The following is a 17,578-nucleotide window of genomic DNA, read 5'->3' as shown; positions in this document are numbered from 1 at the left end:
TTTTGGTTTTTGTTTTGTTTTGTTTTTGTTTTGTTTTTCGAGACAGGGTTTCTCTGTGTAGCCCTGGCTGTCCTGGAACTCACTCTGTAGATCAGGCTGGCCTCGAACTCAGAAATCCGCCTGCCTCTGCCTCCCAAGTGCTGGGATTAAAGGTGTGCGCCACCACTGCCCAGCATATGTTTCATTTTAAAAGCCAAAGAAGACAGTCGGAAGATTTTGTTTTAAATTAGAGTACTGATTTTTAAAATCTTAAATTTAACAAACATTCTCAAAGGTAACTTTTGAGTATTTTTTTTTTTCATTTTACCTGACGCTTCATTGGATTTCGCATTTGCTTTTGTACTCTTTGAAATCTACAAACACTGGTAACATACCACAGCCTACCTGCATCTTCCTCATCAGGGCTATAAACAGTAGACCTTTTGTGTAATTTAGTCTTTTTCCAGAACATGCTCAGATGATCCACACAGTCAGTGACTTTCATTGGTCTGTACCACCATACTAAATGTCCCCAGGACACAGTAAGAGTAGACTGAACCAGAAGCTGACCCTGAACAAGGGGACAGTGTTCTGCTGGGTTTGTTTCCAGTAGACACTGTTATGCCAATGTTACCAATATCATCATGGACATGAAAAAAAAATCTTGTTTTATTTTTACACAAAAGGGAAGGACAGAAGAGCCCCCCAAGGTGCTGAGTTCTGGTCTTCCACTGCTGCTGATCTTTAGTCCTCACAGTGTCACTGCTCAGGGACAGACGAGAGCGCTCAAGATTTGCTGTGGAGAGTCAGCTTCAGTGGCAGGAGAGGATGGCACTCCTGATGGTCTTTCCTATCTACCCTCGGGATTTAGAACCTATTGAGGAAAGAGCCAGGGTCAGACAGGGAGACCAGGCCCATATTGGCCTTATTTCTGAAAGGATGCATGACAGGATGTGGCTTGGATCTGTGGCTAGCATGAGACTCGGGTCATTCAGTGACAGGCACAAGCAGCAAACCATCCTTCCTCAGTGGAGACAGGACTATGTACCCGACCTCAGGCAGGGACCCGCCTTCTCTGGGAAATCCCAAAGAGTAGACGGCATGTCCACCTCTTCTTGTCCCATCCTCAGGCTGCCAAGACCCTCACTGAAGTGGAGCTAGCAGACTTAAGCAAGCTTGTCAGCAGATAAGCTCAGATAAAATTCTCACTTCAAAAATCTATTCTGTGTGGTATCACTCAACAGAAGGGGGAGGAATATTTTTCCCTGACCAGGCTAAAAATAGTTCTTTATGAACTTAAAAAACAATTACATTTATAAAATAAATGTCAGAAAATAAATTGTAGAAATTTGGAAAAGACAAAAATATTGAAAGAAGAAAAAACAAATTTAACATGCCACCCACTTTTAATATCACAGTGAATATATTTCCATTCCTTTTGCTATATTTACATATAAAATTTTTCTATATTTACATTTTTAAAACACATAAAAAAATTACCCTGTTAAGTTTCATTTACGCATCTGATTTTACATTGCATTTTCCTATTTTTTAAAATCACTACATTGAAACATTTCTAAACATAAAATTGCTATGATACTTTTACCAGGCAAGGTGGCCAATGCCTGTGATCCCAGCATTTGAGAAGTGGAAGCTGGGAAATCAGGTACTCAGGGTCATCCTTGGCTACATAGTGAATCTGAGACCAGACTCTGTGGTAGAGGTAGCTGCTTATTTCCCCAGTGTTTTTAATTGAAAAAAAAAAAAAAGACACCAAAGAAGAGGCTCTGGGTTAACTTTGGGGATGGATGTGCTGAGCTGACATGGCTGTTCACAAAAGATGGGGGCATTCTTGGTGGTACTTTGTAAAAAAGGCCTCAGATAGCCTCATCTAACAGTAGCACATGCTAGACATTGTTCCTGCCCAAAGCTTTCTGTTCACACAGCCTGGATTGACTTATACCCTGTGGGTTTTAGATGAGCAGAGATGGTAGCCGGGAGAATGGATTTTTCTCCCTCCACACTTGAAATTAGGAGCACGGCTGGTCCTAGACCTTCAGTGCTAAGATAGCGGTGCAGGCTGCCTGGCCCGGGTGCCATGGAATCACCACCAACACTGATACCGTTGCAGGCACATGGTGCTTCTGAAGGAGCAGTACGGGAACCAGGTGGTTGTGAACCTGCTGGGAAGTAGAGGCGGTGAAGAGGTACTCAACAGAGCCTTCAAGGTAATGCTTACACTGCTTCATAGCTGGGCTTGGCTGGGGAGGGGCAGAGGCGGGGCCTTGAGACTCAGGTAGCTCTGCTCATGCCAGCCCTGAGAACAGTAAGTGCCCTTTAAAATATCATAGGTGCTCAGAGCCAGCACTCGGAGCCTTGAGCTCTTAATACTTCAAGTTTTCTTTCTATGAGCTGGGGTATGACAGAATTTGTTCAATTCTAGACAGAACTGCTTCACTGAGCTCCACATGGGCAGAGTGGCCTCCCGTGCTCCCCCAAGGAGCTGCTCTCCAGGCCAGAACAGAAGGGAAAGTTTGGCTTATTCTGACACCTAGGAGGCCCGCTGCCGGCACCCACAGCATCTAGGCAGAGGTGCTGTTCTGAGCCTCTTGGTTCAAAGCAGACCTGTATGGCTTCCTTCTGCCTGGATGACCTTCAAGTCTCATGGTCGTGTTTGGGCTGCAGGGGAGGCCAGGTGCCAGTTCCTGGCAGGCTTCTTTAATTCCTGGATGCCCAGCAGAGTGGATCTCAACGGGGTGAGGAAGCAGCAGGTGGACCCGGTGACTCCACTTAGATGTCTTAGCCACAGAACCCTTGAGCTGGCAGTCTTCTCTGGAAGAGTCAGTGAACTGAAACAGCCACCATCCATTCTGCCCAGGCTTTTCTGGCCTCTGCTTGCTGGGAAAGGTCTCTCTGGTTGTTTGAAGTTCAAAGAAGTCTCTTATGGAGACACCTTAAGGTCCCCTTGGTAGGGATGTGACCTTTGTGGCTTCCGCTGCCACCCTGACCTCTGACCCCTAACCCCTGGCTGAAGGAAGCCAAACCCAGCTGGAGTGTGCTCATTTCTCTCTACATAGAAAGAAAGCTGCATGCGTGCATCAGGAGCTCACTGGTTGCCAGCTTTCTTTGGCCAGACTTGCTTTTCCTGTTTGGTTTGTTGCTATGAGCAACGAGCTCAAGAAATATCTCCTCCCACTTCTCTTGGCAGCTTGTACTGACTACTTATTTTAAGGAAGGTGGAGAGAGAAGGGACAAGCAAGAAAACCAATCTCTCTATTTCGAATAAAACTCCCCAAATCTTCCATGCTTGAACTATAGAAAGGACGTGTTCAGCTCCTCTCCCATTGGTGGCAGTGCCCAGCACTGAGGTGAAAGGTCTCTCTTTTACCCAGAGGACAGAAATGTCCCGAGAGTTAAGGATGGATCCTGAGCAGGTAGAACTCACACTCTACTTGGAAGTCTCAGCTATGGCTCTGTATCCCAAGAATCCCTTACCAGTCAGAGGCCAGTGCCTAGCGGCCAGCCTGGGCACCAGAAGTTATCTATCATTCCACAGCTAGGCAAAGTGCTGGTTCCACAGGGTAGCAACCCTCAAAGCCCCTAAGTTCTTCTCTTAGTTACCTAGGCTTTCTTTTCCCCAGTAGACGTTCTTGAACGTAGCAGAATGTGTTGGTTTACATTCTGGGTGCCTGGGGGAGTGATCCAGGGTCCTCCCAGTTGTTTTGAGTTCTCAGAGCCTCTGGCTGCCCAGATGTTGGCTAATACAGTAAGGTCCAAGACCCATGGCAGAGGAAGGCAGGCAGCCTGTCTCCTACTCTTTGGTGAGCAGGCTGAGGAAGTTTGCCAGACTAGGGAAGGAGAAAGATGGGGAAAGGCTTCACTTCTGTGAAGAGGATCCTGACCCATCCGCAGTGCTGTTTTGTATTTCTCTCTGGGTCCTCCCACCTTCACTCTGGCTCCTGGGCTGGGCCTCAGTCACATGGGGCAACAGCACCTCCATCTTGGGTTTCACCACTGTGTATATCCTGTTGGCCATCTCTGGAGTCTCAGCTCTTACTGAGCCTACCCTCCCAGGGCTGGTGCCTGTCTGGATGTAGCCGGTTACCCCGGTAACAGGAACTAGATTATGAGCTGCGCAGTCTGCTACATGTCGCTGTTCTTGAGGGCTGGGCACTTGGGCCAGCTGCAGAACAGATCTAACCTTCCCTCACCTGTGACCTCTGAGCCCCACAAGAGTGGGATGTCCCCTAGAGAGACACCCCTGCTGTGGGCTCTTTTGCCCAAAGGGGACCTCCTGCCCTTATGCAGGCAAGATGTTCTTTGTTTCTTCTGCTCCTCTCTGCCTAAGCTTTTGTCTTGTGCGGCCCTTTGGAGGTCAGGGCCAGGCTACCAGCTAATGCATGCACTCTAGTGGGTGACACTGGTGGCCAGAGCACTCAAGTTGCCTTGCTTCCAACTCCTTCCTGTCTGTTTGCTCACACCCTCCCCTTTCCCTTTTCAGAAGTTGCTCTGGGCTTCTTGCCACGCGGGCGACACGCCTATGATAAATTTTGACTTCCATCAGTTTGCCAGAGGTAGGAAGCTAGAGAAATTGGAGAACCTGCTGAGACCTCAGTTACAACTACACTGGGAAGACTTTGGTGTATTTGCGAAGGGCGAGAATGTAAGTCCACGGTGAGTCTTGATTGAGTTCAGACTCCTGCTCGGGGAGGAGTCTCCGGGCTTTGGAGGCTGTGGGCCCCTTAAGGTTATGCACCTCGACAGGAGTCATTTCCCTCCCTGGCTGGCTGGTTACACTTGTGGTTTTCCTGAATCATAAGCTCTGTGATGTTAGTGATCTGGGGTCCTGATCTTCTCTCCTCACTCCTCCGTAGTCAGAGACATTTGCTTTTGATTTTAGTGGCAAGAAGTCTGGATAAAGACATAAAGTCCAGACATAAAAGACTGTATTACAATACAACATTGGGCTCAAAGCCGGCAGTGTAGCTCAGTTGGTAGATGACCGCCTACCAACGCTTGATGGCTCAGTCCCCAGCATCAAGCAAAACTAAGTCTGGTGGTGCACAGCTGTAATCCCAGTGTTTAAAAAGTACAGATAGAAGGATTAGAAGTTTAAGGTCATGATGGATAGTGAGTTCTAGGCTATCTTGGCTATCCTGGACTACCCAAGACTCTATCTCAGAAACAAATAGAAAAACCACAAACCCAACCAACCAACCAACCAAACAAACAAACAAACCCCTCTGAGCTCAGGTGGCATGACTTAGCCACACTGGGACAGGTCCTATGAGGTGAGCCGGTACAAAGCCAAGGGACCCATGGCACTGGGCTATGCGTTACCTTGTTCTGAGTGGAGCGTCAAGGAGATCCAGCTTCCTCCAACCACAGCCTGTCGTTGGAAGGGGATGTCAAGTTTATGAGATGGCTTCCTCACTAAAACTCCCTGGTACCCGAGAGTGTCCTCACCACGCCCACGTACACTGATTGGTGTCACAGACACATATACAAAGCAGCAGAAGCCTTGCGCCCAGGAAACTGAGCAAGGCCGTGCTCTGCCTTCTTGTCTCCATTCTCACTGTAAAAAGTATCTTTGTGCTATTTACTGCCGTCATTTCCACATTTTTGGGTGATGTTTTTTGTTGAGGTGCTGCCTGGCTCTCTAAAGGCAGCAGGGCTGTTCCCTACAGAGGAAACACACTGGATACCTTCCTTTGGGCAAGAGTTGCATTGCGGTTGGCGGAGGGTCCATGTTAGGAAGCAGCGGTACGTGGGAGTCACTCTACTTAACGATGGTTTTAGTACCCGATAAAACCATTTTATATCAGACCCCCCAGAAAATTAAAAAAATAAATAAATAAACAAAGGTTGAGTTGCTCCATCCTGAATTTGCCTTCCTGTGTATGTTTGCCAGTGTGTGTCTTTAAACAAAAAACGGAGCAAAGCAAGGTTACTATTGACCAACTGATACAGTGTCAGAGACTCCGGCTTCATTCACCAGGAGTGAGGCTTCCGTAGTGGGTTACAGAGTATCTGTAAAATGCTATAGAATAACATTGTATTCATTGTAGATAACAAGGCACGGGCTGTGCTTACAATGACCTGGAGTGTGGGCTGTTGAGAGTGTGTTCTCCAGCCTGCCTGTCCTTTCTGCAGTACATGATCTCTCAGGATGTGTGCCGATGCTTCTGCTGAGCCATTAGGGAGGAGGCGAGGGATCTTCTTTTAGAATAAGTTTCTTTGGAGCGGACCAACCTGGGTCACTGTGCTGTAGTTGTTGCTCTTCCAAGCACACCTCCTGATCCTTCTGTGTCTCCTGGCTGTAAGGTTTCAGAAAGGCACTCTTCGGATGAACTGTCTCGACTGTCTGGATAGAACCAACACTGTGCAGTGCTTCATTGCTCTTGAGGTGAGCTCCTTGGGTCATCTGTGTCATGTCCTGGGCCATCAGTGAGGCAAGAGGGGCTTTCCTGGGTTGACTTTCCAGTGATAGGTCAGATGACAGGGATGTTCAGGGGGAACATTTAGAATGGTTTCCTTGGTGACTTCCTACTTGTCACCATATGCCTTTTCTGTCACCCAGACATTGTGACCCAATGACTCCAGGTACCCTTAATAAGCAGCCATTTCTTAGAGAGCTAGTCTTGAATATACCTCAGAGCCAAGGTAGTTTGAGGCTGGCCTGAGGCGTGGGGAGGAAATACCCGAGTACCACTGTGGTACTAACTGCCTGGCTAACCTCTTAAGCTCCATCTGTGCCACCTCTTGTCCTCCACTGCCTTCTGACAGCAGCATTGGATGACCTGGCATCAGGCAGTCAAAGGGGGGTAGGGAAGATTGCCTGAGCAAAGTTGGGGGAGTCAGGGTAGGGAATCCCTTCTGTGCAGCCGGTGCTCCTCATCCACAGTCTGAAGAGTAAGGTGGCTCACTCAGAGGTAACGGTAGGTTTTCTAGACGTCTGTCGGTAACTGTGGTTGGTTTATCTCCTAGGTCCTTCATCTGCAGCTTGAGAGCTTGGGGCTGAATTCAAAGCCCATCATTGACCGCTTTGTGGAGTCCTTCAAAGCCATGTGGTCTCTGAATGGGCATGGCCTGAGCAAGGTGTTCACAGGGAGCAGGGCCCTGGAAGGAAAGGCCAAGGTAAGGCAGGCCAGGGGAAGGGGAAGGGGAAAGGGGGGAAAGGGGGGAAAGGGGGGAAAGGGAGGGAGCAGGAAGGGAAGCCACTCAGATGCTTCTCATCTTGTATTTGGGCCCAATGCAGGTGGGAAAGCTGAAGGATGGGGCCCGATCCATGTCTCGTACCATCCAGTCCAACTTCTTTGACGGGGTGAAGCAGGAGGCCATCAAGCTACTGCTTGTTGGAGATGTGTACAACGAAGAGACTACAGACAAAGGCAGGATGCTGCTGGACAACACGGCCCTTCTGGGTAATGGGGGTGCCCACAGCCTTAAGGGTATGAGGAGGCAAGGGTGACAGCGGCCCCAGTCATGTGATCTAAGATGGAGTTTCAGATCTGTGGTCCCCTGACTTGTTCAGTTGATCCAAGAAGCCTGATGTCTCTGTACAGTTGCCCCTCGGTATCCACAAGGCACTGGTTCTAGGTTCTCGTGGGTAAACTCCACAGATGCTCAAGTCCCTCACAAATAAGGGAAAGAATATTGTTGAGGGTGCATCCAATCTCACAAGGCTGTCAGGAATCTCTGGGGGAAGGGTTTTGTCCTGATATTTTGTTTTCCTGCCACTTGGGATCAAACCTGGAGTCTGGCACATGCTTGACAACCACTGTTCTGTGGCACTGGAAAACCCCAGCCTCTTTTTACTTTCTGTGTTGAGATGGGTTCTCACCCACGCTGGTCTTGAACTCACTGTAACCAAGGAAGGCCTTGAACTTTTGATGCTTCCGCCTCAGATTCCTAAGTACCTGTGATTACAAACTGTGCCATCAGGCCTGGTCTCTATAGGGAACTTTTCATGACAGCTTATTCCTTAGAGACTATGAACTTTACTGTTCTAATGGGGAAAAAAAGAAGAGGCAGAGCTAGCATGGTTAGTTATTTTTTTTTTAAAAAAAAAGATTACATTTTAGAAACTTTTGGTGTTTTAGAAAGATAAATGAGCTCATATTAAAATAATTTTATATAGACCTTTATCTTCTCATTGTTCCATCACTGGGGATCATTTAACTTTCTGGGATGATATTAAATACCTGCTCTGTGGTTAAGTTCCAACTCAGGAAAATTGGAGCCAACTCCAGGTTCTATAGTGATCTTAGTGACAAATAAGAGATATAAGTTGCTGGGTTTCGTTTTTCTTTCTCTTGATATATTTATTTTGTTTTATGTATATGAATGTTTTGCACTGTATGAATGTCTGATAATTTTGGAGCCAAAAAGGAGATTGGATCCCCTGGAATTGGAGCCATGATGGTTGTTTGTCACCATGTGGGTGCTGGGAATCGAACCCAGGTCCTCTAGGAAAGCAACAAGGGCTCTGAATCTCTGTGCCATTTCTCCAGGCCCTGAAGTTGCTAGTTTTTAAAACTCTGGATATATTTTGTATCTCTAAGAAGGTAGAGATAGAGATACAGTGTTTTATTGTTTAATGCCTTAATTTGAGGTCAAATAAACAAAACGGTCTTTCAGACATGCTGGATAGAAAGGTAAAAAATTGCAAAGATGCTGGGCGGTGGTGGCGCACGCCTTTAATCCCAGCACTTGGGAGGCAGAGGCGGGCAGATTTCTGAGTTTGAGGCCAGCCTGGTCTACAGAGTGAGTTCCAGGACACCAAGGGCTACTCAGAGAAACCCTGTCTCGAAAAACCAAAAAAAAATTGCAAAGATGCAGATTTGGGTTGATAAGATATTTAAAGTTCCATCCATCCATCTAATATATACATATACACATACACATATGTATATATGTATATATACATATATATGTATATTCTACATATATTGTTTGCTGTTATTTGTAAATGTGACACATTAGTTGTGTGGTTTATTGCAGTTGAGTTCACTTTCATCCCCCCGCCCCTTCATTCTGCAGGAGCATGAGCTGAATAGTAAGTGCTAGGCTTTCCCCCCACCCCCACCCCCCGACACTGGGTGCCATGTGCCTGTGTAACTATAACTGGAAGGCACATTTCAGCCCCACCTTTTCATGCTTTATTGCAGACAGGAAAGTGGAGTGGTTAGGGTCGGTATCAGCCCATCTGTCCTCCTCACATGGACCATGTTCAGATCTGTTGTCCCCAGCTCATGAGTGGCATTCTCTGACAGGCCACATCTTATACAATATGGAGGGTTTCAACAGTCTGGGCTGTAGAACTCATGTGCTTTTTTTTTTTTTTTTCCCTAAAAGCGACACCCAGGATCCTGAAGGCCATGACAGAACGTCAGTCAGAGTTCACAAATTTCAAGCGGATCCAGATTGCTGTGGGGACCTGGAACGTGAACGGAGGAAAGCAATTCCGTAGCAATCTCCTAGGGACAGCTGAGCTCACGGACTGGCTCCTGGATACTCCTCAGCTCTCAGGAGCCATGGACTCTCAGGGTAAGTAAGGGTGGCAACTTGGGAAAGGACAAACACTGTTCCCTACAACCTGTCCCAGCAGCCTGACTCTGCGAGCGTCACCTTGTAAGATTTAATACTGATATTTGTGGTTTCATTTGTCAAAATGTTTAGAAGCACTGTGGTCTCACCTTCTAGAGTAACACACCTCGAAGTGTTATTGTTAACTGCAAGACTTCTTTCCTTTCCCAAGTACTTGGAGGAGTTTCCAGGGAGTGGTTCGCCTTCCTCTAAATACGCAGAGATTTTGTGGTACTGGGACTAGTTGTGACCGATAGGGGATGCAGCCTCTAGTCCATGCTGCTGACAGGGGCTAAGAGAGCAAGGCTTGCCGTGGATGTTGAGCATGCTGCAGTCCTGTCTTTCTCCAAGGCTACGCCGGCGTGGACAGTCCCAGTCTGGAACTCTGAAATCCTGAACGCTTCTGCAGCTGAAGCTTTGTCAGTACTGAGATATCACATGGAGGGTGGTTAAGGCACACGGATGACTGTTGGGCCGGAATGTTGCTGGGGAAGATGGTGGTAGGTTCACCAGAACCCACCAGGTTCAGGGTAAAGAATGCATTGGCCTTCCTGTTCCCAGCTAAGACAGAGCAAAGATGCTGTAGCATTTAAAGAGACAACGCAGCAACTTTATGCTTCCAACCCATCAGCTAAGGTGCCGGGTGCCATGTGAGCAGCAGAGAAGGATGTGGAGAGCTGGCTGGATTTTTTTGCTGCAGAGATCACTTCCTTCTTGGCAGGAGTCGTATCCCTCCCTGCATTTGAAACACTATGTGGTCTTGATGGCTCAAGTAGATGTATGTCTGAAGAAGCGGCTGGCGAGGTCCAGTAAATGGCTGCAGGGAATCCACAATGCACGGGCCTCCTTTGTAGAAAGGAGAGACGGGATCACCAGGCTCTCCAGCTAGGCTTCTACAGTGCTTCATCACAGGCTCCCAGGCAGTGTCTCCTTTGACCCAAAGCAACCACTCCCAGGTCAATCTGAAAAATACTTGGGAGCCACAAAATAAATGTGAGATAATGTTGTTCCCAGGTCACTCAGGATCTGGCTGGAGAGACATGTCACCAGAAAGAATGAGAGGACCCTCTTTTGAGGGCCAGAGTGAATCAAGTATTTTGCTCATGGTATCAAATTTAAATTCTGTATTACCTGGTGATGTGGCAGATTGCTGTCTCTTTGTAGAGAAAGAGTCAAGGGTTCTGGGAGGTTCACGAGCTGCCCCAGGCTGAATACAGGGAAGGGCAGGGGTGCATGAACAACAAGCACAGGAGGAAATGAGGGCAGGCTCCAGTGGCTTGGCCTCTTAGTTAGGGTTTTACTGCTGTGAGCAGACACCATGACCAAGGCAACTCTCCTAAAGGACAACATTTAGTTGGGGCTGGCTTACAGGTTGAGAGGTTCAGTCCATTATTATCAAGGTGGGAGCATGACAGCATCCAGGCAGGCATGGTGCAGGAGGAACTGAGAGTTCTACATCTTCATCTGAAGGCTGCTAGCAGAATACTGGCTTTCAGGCAGCAAGGATGAGAGTCTTATAGCCCACACCCACAGTGACACACCTACTCCAACAGGGCCACACCTTCTAATAGTGCCACTCCTTGGGTCGAGCATATACAAACCATCACAGCCTCTATGAGTGGAATGGGTTCTAGCAATGATAAGGTGTGGTCAGGAAAAGAGGAAAAGACCCTGTGGACAAGCAGCTCAAGATCTAGCAGTTCTGGTTTCCTTATCTCTCGCCCTGTTTCCTAGATGATGGCAGTCCTGCTGATGTATTTGCCGTTGGGTTTGAGGAGATGGTGGAGCTAAGTGCTGGAAATATTGTCAATGCCAGGTAAGGGACCAGGCATGGAGAGCAGGGTGTCGCTGGATCGGGTGCCTTGCCAGACTTGCGTCTCCAAGCACTGCTGGAGCCAGCTTGTTGCCGGGCCAGCAGCCAGTGGCTCTGACCGTTTGGGTCCTTCTGGCTATGTTCCCTGCTATACTGGCTGCTGGAGTGCTCTGCTTGTCTTTTCCTGCTGATTAAACAAACAAAGAGGGACTACTGTGATAGGCTCCAGCCTGGGCTTTGTGTGGTGGTTGAGTCATGGCTGCCTCAGGAAGTATATGTGTGGGGTTGTCTATGGGTGTTCGTGGTGCATGCTGGGAAGTGCTTCTCTTTACACTAGGCAGGAAGGGGAGACCTCAAACCACAGGATCAACACCTGATAAAAAGAAAACTAGGCATTTATCCCCATAGGTGACCCAGTCTTATTTCGAGGAACTTTTTTGATTTTAAAAATTACATGTATTTATTATGTGTGTATCTATACACACATCAGCACAGTGTGGAGGTTAGAGGACAACTTGTGGGAATTGGTTCTCTCTTCTACCTTATGGGTCTTGGAGCTTGAACTTATGTTGCCGAGCTCTGTGGCAAGGACCTTTACCTACTGAGGTACCTCATCATCTGTTAAGGAACTTTTAAACAGATAAATAGATAAATAGATAAATAAAATAAAACAGGCTTTTGGGAAGTTTTAGCTTATTGTTCTTTTTGTTTGTTTATTTTTCGAGACAGGGTGTAGTCCTGGCTGTCCTGGAACTCACTCTGTAGACCAGGCTGGCCTCGAACTCAGAAATCCGCCTGTCTCTGCCTCCCAAGTGCTGGGATTAAAGGCGTGTGCCACCACCACCCAGCTCTAGCTTATTGTTCTTAGGTATCAGGGATGGCGGAGAGTTACTGTGATATATAAGTTATAATCAGAACTGGGCCTGTGTCACAGACCTGTATCACCAGCAACTCGGGAGGCTGAGGCAGAAGGATTGTACAGTCAAGGTTTGCCTGGGCTACAATGTAAATTCAGGGCCAGCCTGAGTGAAGTAGTGAGTTACTGTCTCACAAAGTAAAAAGAGGTATGTCTTTGCCTAGCGTGAACAATATCCTAGGTTCAATCCTCACTCCCACCAAAACCTCGCAAACAATACAAACCAACCAAAAACGTATGGAAGTCCATCTGAGGGATTGCTGCCTGGCACTCCTGTTGGGGTACGGGCAGCACACAATCAAAGGAGGTCGGATGGAGGACTGTGGGGTTGTCAGTGGGAGATAGGTGCATCCTACTAGCAGCTTGTCACATCCTGGGCTTCCTGCCTTTTCAGCACCACCAACAGGAAGATGTGGGGTGAGCAGCTTCAGAAGGCCATCTCCCGCTCTCACCGCTACATCCTCTTGACCTCGGCACAGCTGGTGGGCGTCTGTCTTTACATCTTTGTACGTCCGTACCATGTCCCATTCATCAGGTAAGGACACTTAGCTTATAAGCATCTGGGGAACCGGAACTTATAAGTCTGTGTTTGGTTTCTCCTCATGCCCCACCCCCAACCCCCTAACTCCAGCAGGAAACAGGACCTGCCATTATTCTCAACACACAGAGCAAAACTCCTGAGGGAAAATGGGCTTGAATTGGATATTGTCTGGCAATTAAAAAGCCACCACGGGAAAATCCTAACTCAGGAAACTGGCCTCCTAGGAGGAGTCAGGACTGATTTGGAACAAGCACAGGCAGGGCAGGGAGTGGGTTTCTCATTCACGTTTCCTGGATCGGAGCGCTATGAGCAAGTGCCCAGTGACTGCTCAGGAATCACGGACGGTTTTGCCTCTTCTAGAATTCTGAGTAGAGTTCATTTCATCTCGTTATCACCTCCCTGAGGTGACGGCTTTGTGAGTGTAAGCAGCAGTCAACATTAGGAAATAGGTGTCTTTTAGGAGAGGGACTTTGCTGTTTTCTGGCTCTCTCATTGCCTCCTATTGCTACATGGCCTGGCCTTGCTGGTGGAATTAGGATTACTAATTGCTAATACAAGGCAATGAACAGGCCTCCCATCTAAGCCAAGAGGCCCCAGACCTGGCCAAGCACCACTGTATAGCGAGGGCCACTGGAATGTCCCCACAGTGGCTCTTAGGCTCTTCATTCATAACCTTTTGTTACCTTCAAAACACATTTAAGGCCCTGCCCCTGCTTTGGTGTTTCCGAGAGCAGCTTGGCCACGCCCTAAGTTTATCAAGAGAAGTCTGGGTAAAGGTTAATGCTAAATCCTGGGGAGAGGTGAGGCAGGAGAGTGGCCTATTACCTAAACCCACCTGAGGTCTCAGCACCTTGTCCTTAGTTTCCTGTTCTTTGGCCTTAAGCTTGTTTAACTTAACCCTTTGGTAGGTTTTCACCCTCATCGCCCTCTCCCCCCCCCCCCCCCCCGTCTTCTAAGTCTCCTGCTGTAGCCTGCTCATAGAAACATTAACTAGACAGCAGTCTGTGATCCTATGGCCTCACAAACAGGAGGGCATCCCCAGTGCGTTTGGAGAAGGACAATGTAGGACCAACTACCTAGTTCAGCTCAAGTCCTGTTTCCTAGTTCTCAAAATTTTTCGTTGATTGCCACATGGTGCCTTGTTGGGAGCCAACTTTAGTAGAAAGCGGCTAGATCAACTTTGCAGCCATCTGGAACCATATACCCTGATGAAAGACTTGGTTGTCAAAAGCCTACAACAGCCGAAGCACACTCTGATAAATATATTGTTTATCCCACATAGCTTGTTTTGCTGTTTAGTGACCTCAGCTGTATGGTGCATGTGGTAAAGTGTTTTTCACCTGTGTTCTCCTGCTTGCGTTGATAAATACCCCAGATTTCCTTTGAATAAAGGAGAGACGGGAGAGAGACGGGAGGGAGACGGGAGGGAGACGGGAGGGAGACGGGAGGGAGACGGGACGAGAATTAAGACCTGACCACACACCCTGTCTTGTCTCCATTCTTCGAGTCGCTTGCCCCTCCAGCCCCACTCTCTCTCTTGACCAGAACACTTAGCCCCAAAAATGTTGAGGCAGAGTGCGGTCCTCAACAGTGCCTCCTATTCCTTAAGTGAGACCTGAGGTACCCAGTGTGGTAGGCCCAGTGCTGAGACATCTGCCACTTCTGCTGGGGAGAGAACAATGCATAGCATTGAACAGGCCTCCTATCTAAGCCAAGAGGCCTGAGACCTGGCCAAGCACCACCGTATAACTCGGGCCACTGGAATGCCCCACAGTGGCTCTTAGGCTCTGCATTCATAACCTTTGTTACCTTCAAAACTCATTTAAGGCCCTGCCCCTGCTATTGTGTTACTAGGGTTGTTTGGCCACGCCCCACCATAGGCAGACACAGGAATGATGTGTCTGCAGCTTCACAGGGTACTGGTGGAGGACCAGGCCCTTCTAAGCAGACCCAATCAAGATGCAACCCACCCAGGCAGTCCTTGGCAGTGAGAGGGACCGTGGACTTGGCCAGTCATGTTGGTCTCCAAGCTTTTGGCTACAGGCTCTTGTCTGTGTTAGAATCGGGTAAGAATCTTGTCCCACAACCGACAGACTGTGATGTTCTTTTGTTACAGGGACGTGGCCATCGACACGGTGAAGACTGGCATGGGGGGGAAGGCGGGGAATAAGGGTGCCGTGGGCATCCGCTTTCAGTTCCACAGTACCAGCTTCTGCTTCATCTGCAGCCACCTGACGGCAGGGCAGTCTCAGGTGAAGGAGCGGAACGAAGACTACCGGGAGATCACCCACAAGCTCTCCTTCCCTTCCGTGAGTGGCATGTGGGTTGTCTGTGCACTGCATCTGCCTGCCTGGTTCCGCTACATATGGCCTAGGCTGATAACAGGTGCTCCCACTTCCATGGCCATGAGAATCCACCATAGGGGAGGGGAGACGGGCTGTCATTCTTGGAGGAGGAGCCCTTCCCTTGTAGAGTTCCGTCACTTCAACTTCCTGAAAGTCCTTAGGTATCCTAACTATTCTTATGTGCACTCTGAGCTGTTTTTAATTCAGATGGTGGAGGAAAATCAGGGCGGTCATGTGAGGAACATTTCATTCAAGCAGTATAATTGCATTTTCCTGGTGGTGTTAGTATGGGTTTAATTTTCTTCTGATGCGCATACACACACACGCACACGCACACGCATACCTCCATTTCTGTTCAGCTCTGAACTGTTTCCAAACTGGCAAATCCTGATTGCAAAGTCACGCGGTCTCCCAACCCATCTGCCCCAGTCTCCAGAAATGCACCCACACTGACCTCTAGTGACAACCTAGAGATTTCCATGCCAAAGCCAACAGACTTAATTTTCAAAGTTAGATTTTTGGATTTCTCCTTCCCATAGAAAAATGATAACCCCCGACACTTCGGCCTGATGTGTGTGCCTCGTTTGCTAGTCAGAAAAGTGTGGTTAGCTATCCTTGCCACAGATCCCTCCAGATTCTTACAGGCTGGTTAGATCCTGGAATTCTTCCCTTGTTGGGCAGATTGGTTTCCTATGATAATAGAGCCTTTAAGACCAGCCTTCCCAGGGATTTGACTGCACAGCAAAAGTTCATCTGGTTTCTATTATAAGTATCTGAATCTTCACTTTTATTTTTATTTCTTGAGTTGAAAAACAAATAAGTTGAGGAACAGTCTATTTTTATATTGTCCACTCTTAGTTGAAAATGGGAACTTTGAAACAGTATTCTCAGGATACATTCCAATAATTGAAAAAAATTACTATATGGTCCTTTTTCTTCTGTAGAAAGAAAAATTGAGTGAACCTATAAATTAATTCTCAGTGCTGGTTGTGTGGATTACATTATGATTAAAATTACATTGACTACATTTAATTAATTTAAAAAATCACTTGCCTTGGTGCCTAAGTAAGTGTTCTGTTATTATGAAGAGACATCACGAGCATAGCAACTCTTAAAAAGAAAGCATTTAATTGGGGCTTGCTTATAGTTTCGGAGGGGTTAGTCCATGTCATCATGGCAAGGAGCATGACTGCACAAGGCAGACACAGGACTGGAAAAATATCTGAGATCTGTATCCAGATCCACAGGTAGCAGGGAGAGACAGACACTAGATCTGGCTGGGACTTTTGAAAGCTCAAAGCCTACCCCTAGTGACACACCTCCTTCAGCAAGGCCACACCTCCCCTAACAAGGCCACACCCACTCCAAGGCCACACCCACTCCAAGGCCACACCCCCAACAAGGCAGCAACTTCTACTCCTTTTAAATAGTGCCACAACCTTAACATTTCAAGTATATAGGCTACAGAGCGGGCCATTCTTTTTCAAGTCACCACAACTGGTCGTGTTCAATGCACTTGGTTGGCATTATTATGCACTAGCCTTACAGACTTTAGGGAGTTCCATAAAACATACACAGGGGTGGGGGGAGGTGTTACCTAAGTGTCTGCTGCATGGATTCCTGTAAGGTTAGAGCTCGCTCGGAGCAGAGCCCCACACTATGGACAATCTGTATGTCATGGCTACTGTCCTTGTGCTGAGAAGGAACTCTTGAAGGATTCGCTTGGGGTGGAGATGATTGGCTCCAGGGAGGAAAGTGATGGAGAAGTTTACAGTGCTGCATACAGTTTCCCTAATTTGGGGGAAAAAAAACTCTCAAGATTCAGAAGTAATAAGAGTGCAGTGGCAGAGTAGACATAACAAGCCAAGTGCAGTGGCAGAGTAGACATAACAAGTAGAGTGCAGTGGCCGAGTGACTATTGGCATGGTGCTTTCCATTTGGTTTGGGGGTTTGTCTGGACCACTGCTATATAAAATAAAAACACGGGGTTCATGTTTATCCTGCACTTCATACAAGTGGGTATAGTCCTGGGCTACATGGGGCCCTATTTCAAAACATAATTAAATAAAATTAAGAAGCAAATTATGTAAGGATTTCTTTAAAGGTTTATAAGGCTAGGTAAAAATGAGACACTGTAGTGGAAAACTTGGCATTTTAGGAGAAATGTCCAAAGGTTTGTTCCTCTCCCCTTCTCCACCTTTCTTACACTGGCGTGTTCTTTACATCTTAGGGGAGAAACATATTTTCACACGATTACGTGTTTTGGTGTGGCGATTTCAACTACCGCATCGATCTTACATACGAAGAAGTCTTCTATTTTGTTAAACGCCAAGACTGGAAGAAACTTATGGAATTTGATCAGTTACAGCTACAGAAATCAAGTGGGAAAGTAAGTT

General features: G+C 47.5%; 1 protein-coding gene across 9 annotated transcripts in view; it reads left to right on the top strand.

Moving 5' to 3' along the window:
- Nucleotides 1-17,578, top strand: part of Synj2 (synaptojanin 2) — a 92,636-nt gene that overhangs the window by 55,954 nt on the left and 19,104 nt on the right. For all 9 annotated transcript variants that reach the window (XM_076926695.1, XM_076926691.1, XM_076926694.1 and 6 more), the window contains 10 exons: nt 2,111-2,207; nt 4,481-4,653; nt 6,304-6,385; nt 6,967-7,116; nt 7,238-7,403; nt 9,337-9,528; nt 11,302-11,383; nt 12,691-12,831; nt 14,954-15,146; nt 17,413-17,571. In XM_076926695.1, the coding sequence (XP_076782810.1) occupies nt 2,111-2,207; nt 4,481-4,653; nt 6,304-6,385; nt 6,967-7,116; nt 7,238-7,403; nt 9,337-9,528; nt 11,302-11,383; nt 12,691-12,831; nt 14,954-15,146; nt 17,413-17,571 (1,435 nt within the window). The remainder of the gene's footprint in view (nt 1-2,110; nt 2,208-4,480; nt 4,654-6,303; nt 6,386-6,966; nt 7,117-7,237; nt 7,404-9,336; nt 9,529-11,301; nt 11,384-12,690; nt 12,832-14,953; nt 15,147-17,412; nt 17,572-17,578) is intronic.

The sequence above is a fragment of the Arvicanthis niloticus genome, chromosome 28, assembly GCF_011762505.2.
Source record: "Arvicanthis niloticus isolate mArvNil1 chromosome 28, mArvNil1.pat.X, whole genome shotgun sequence".
In the NCBI taxonomy this organism is placed as follows: Eukaryota; Metazoa; Chordata; class Mammalia; order Rodentia; family Muridae; genus Arvicanthis; species Arvicanthis niloticus.
The sequence above is the reverse complement of the archived record's forward strand: the minus strand, read 5'-3'. Positions and strand labels throughout refer to the sequence as shown.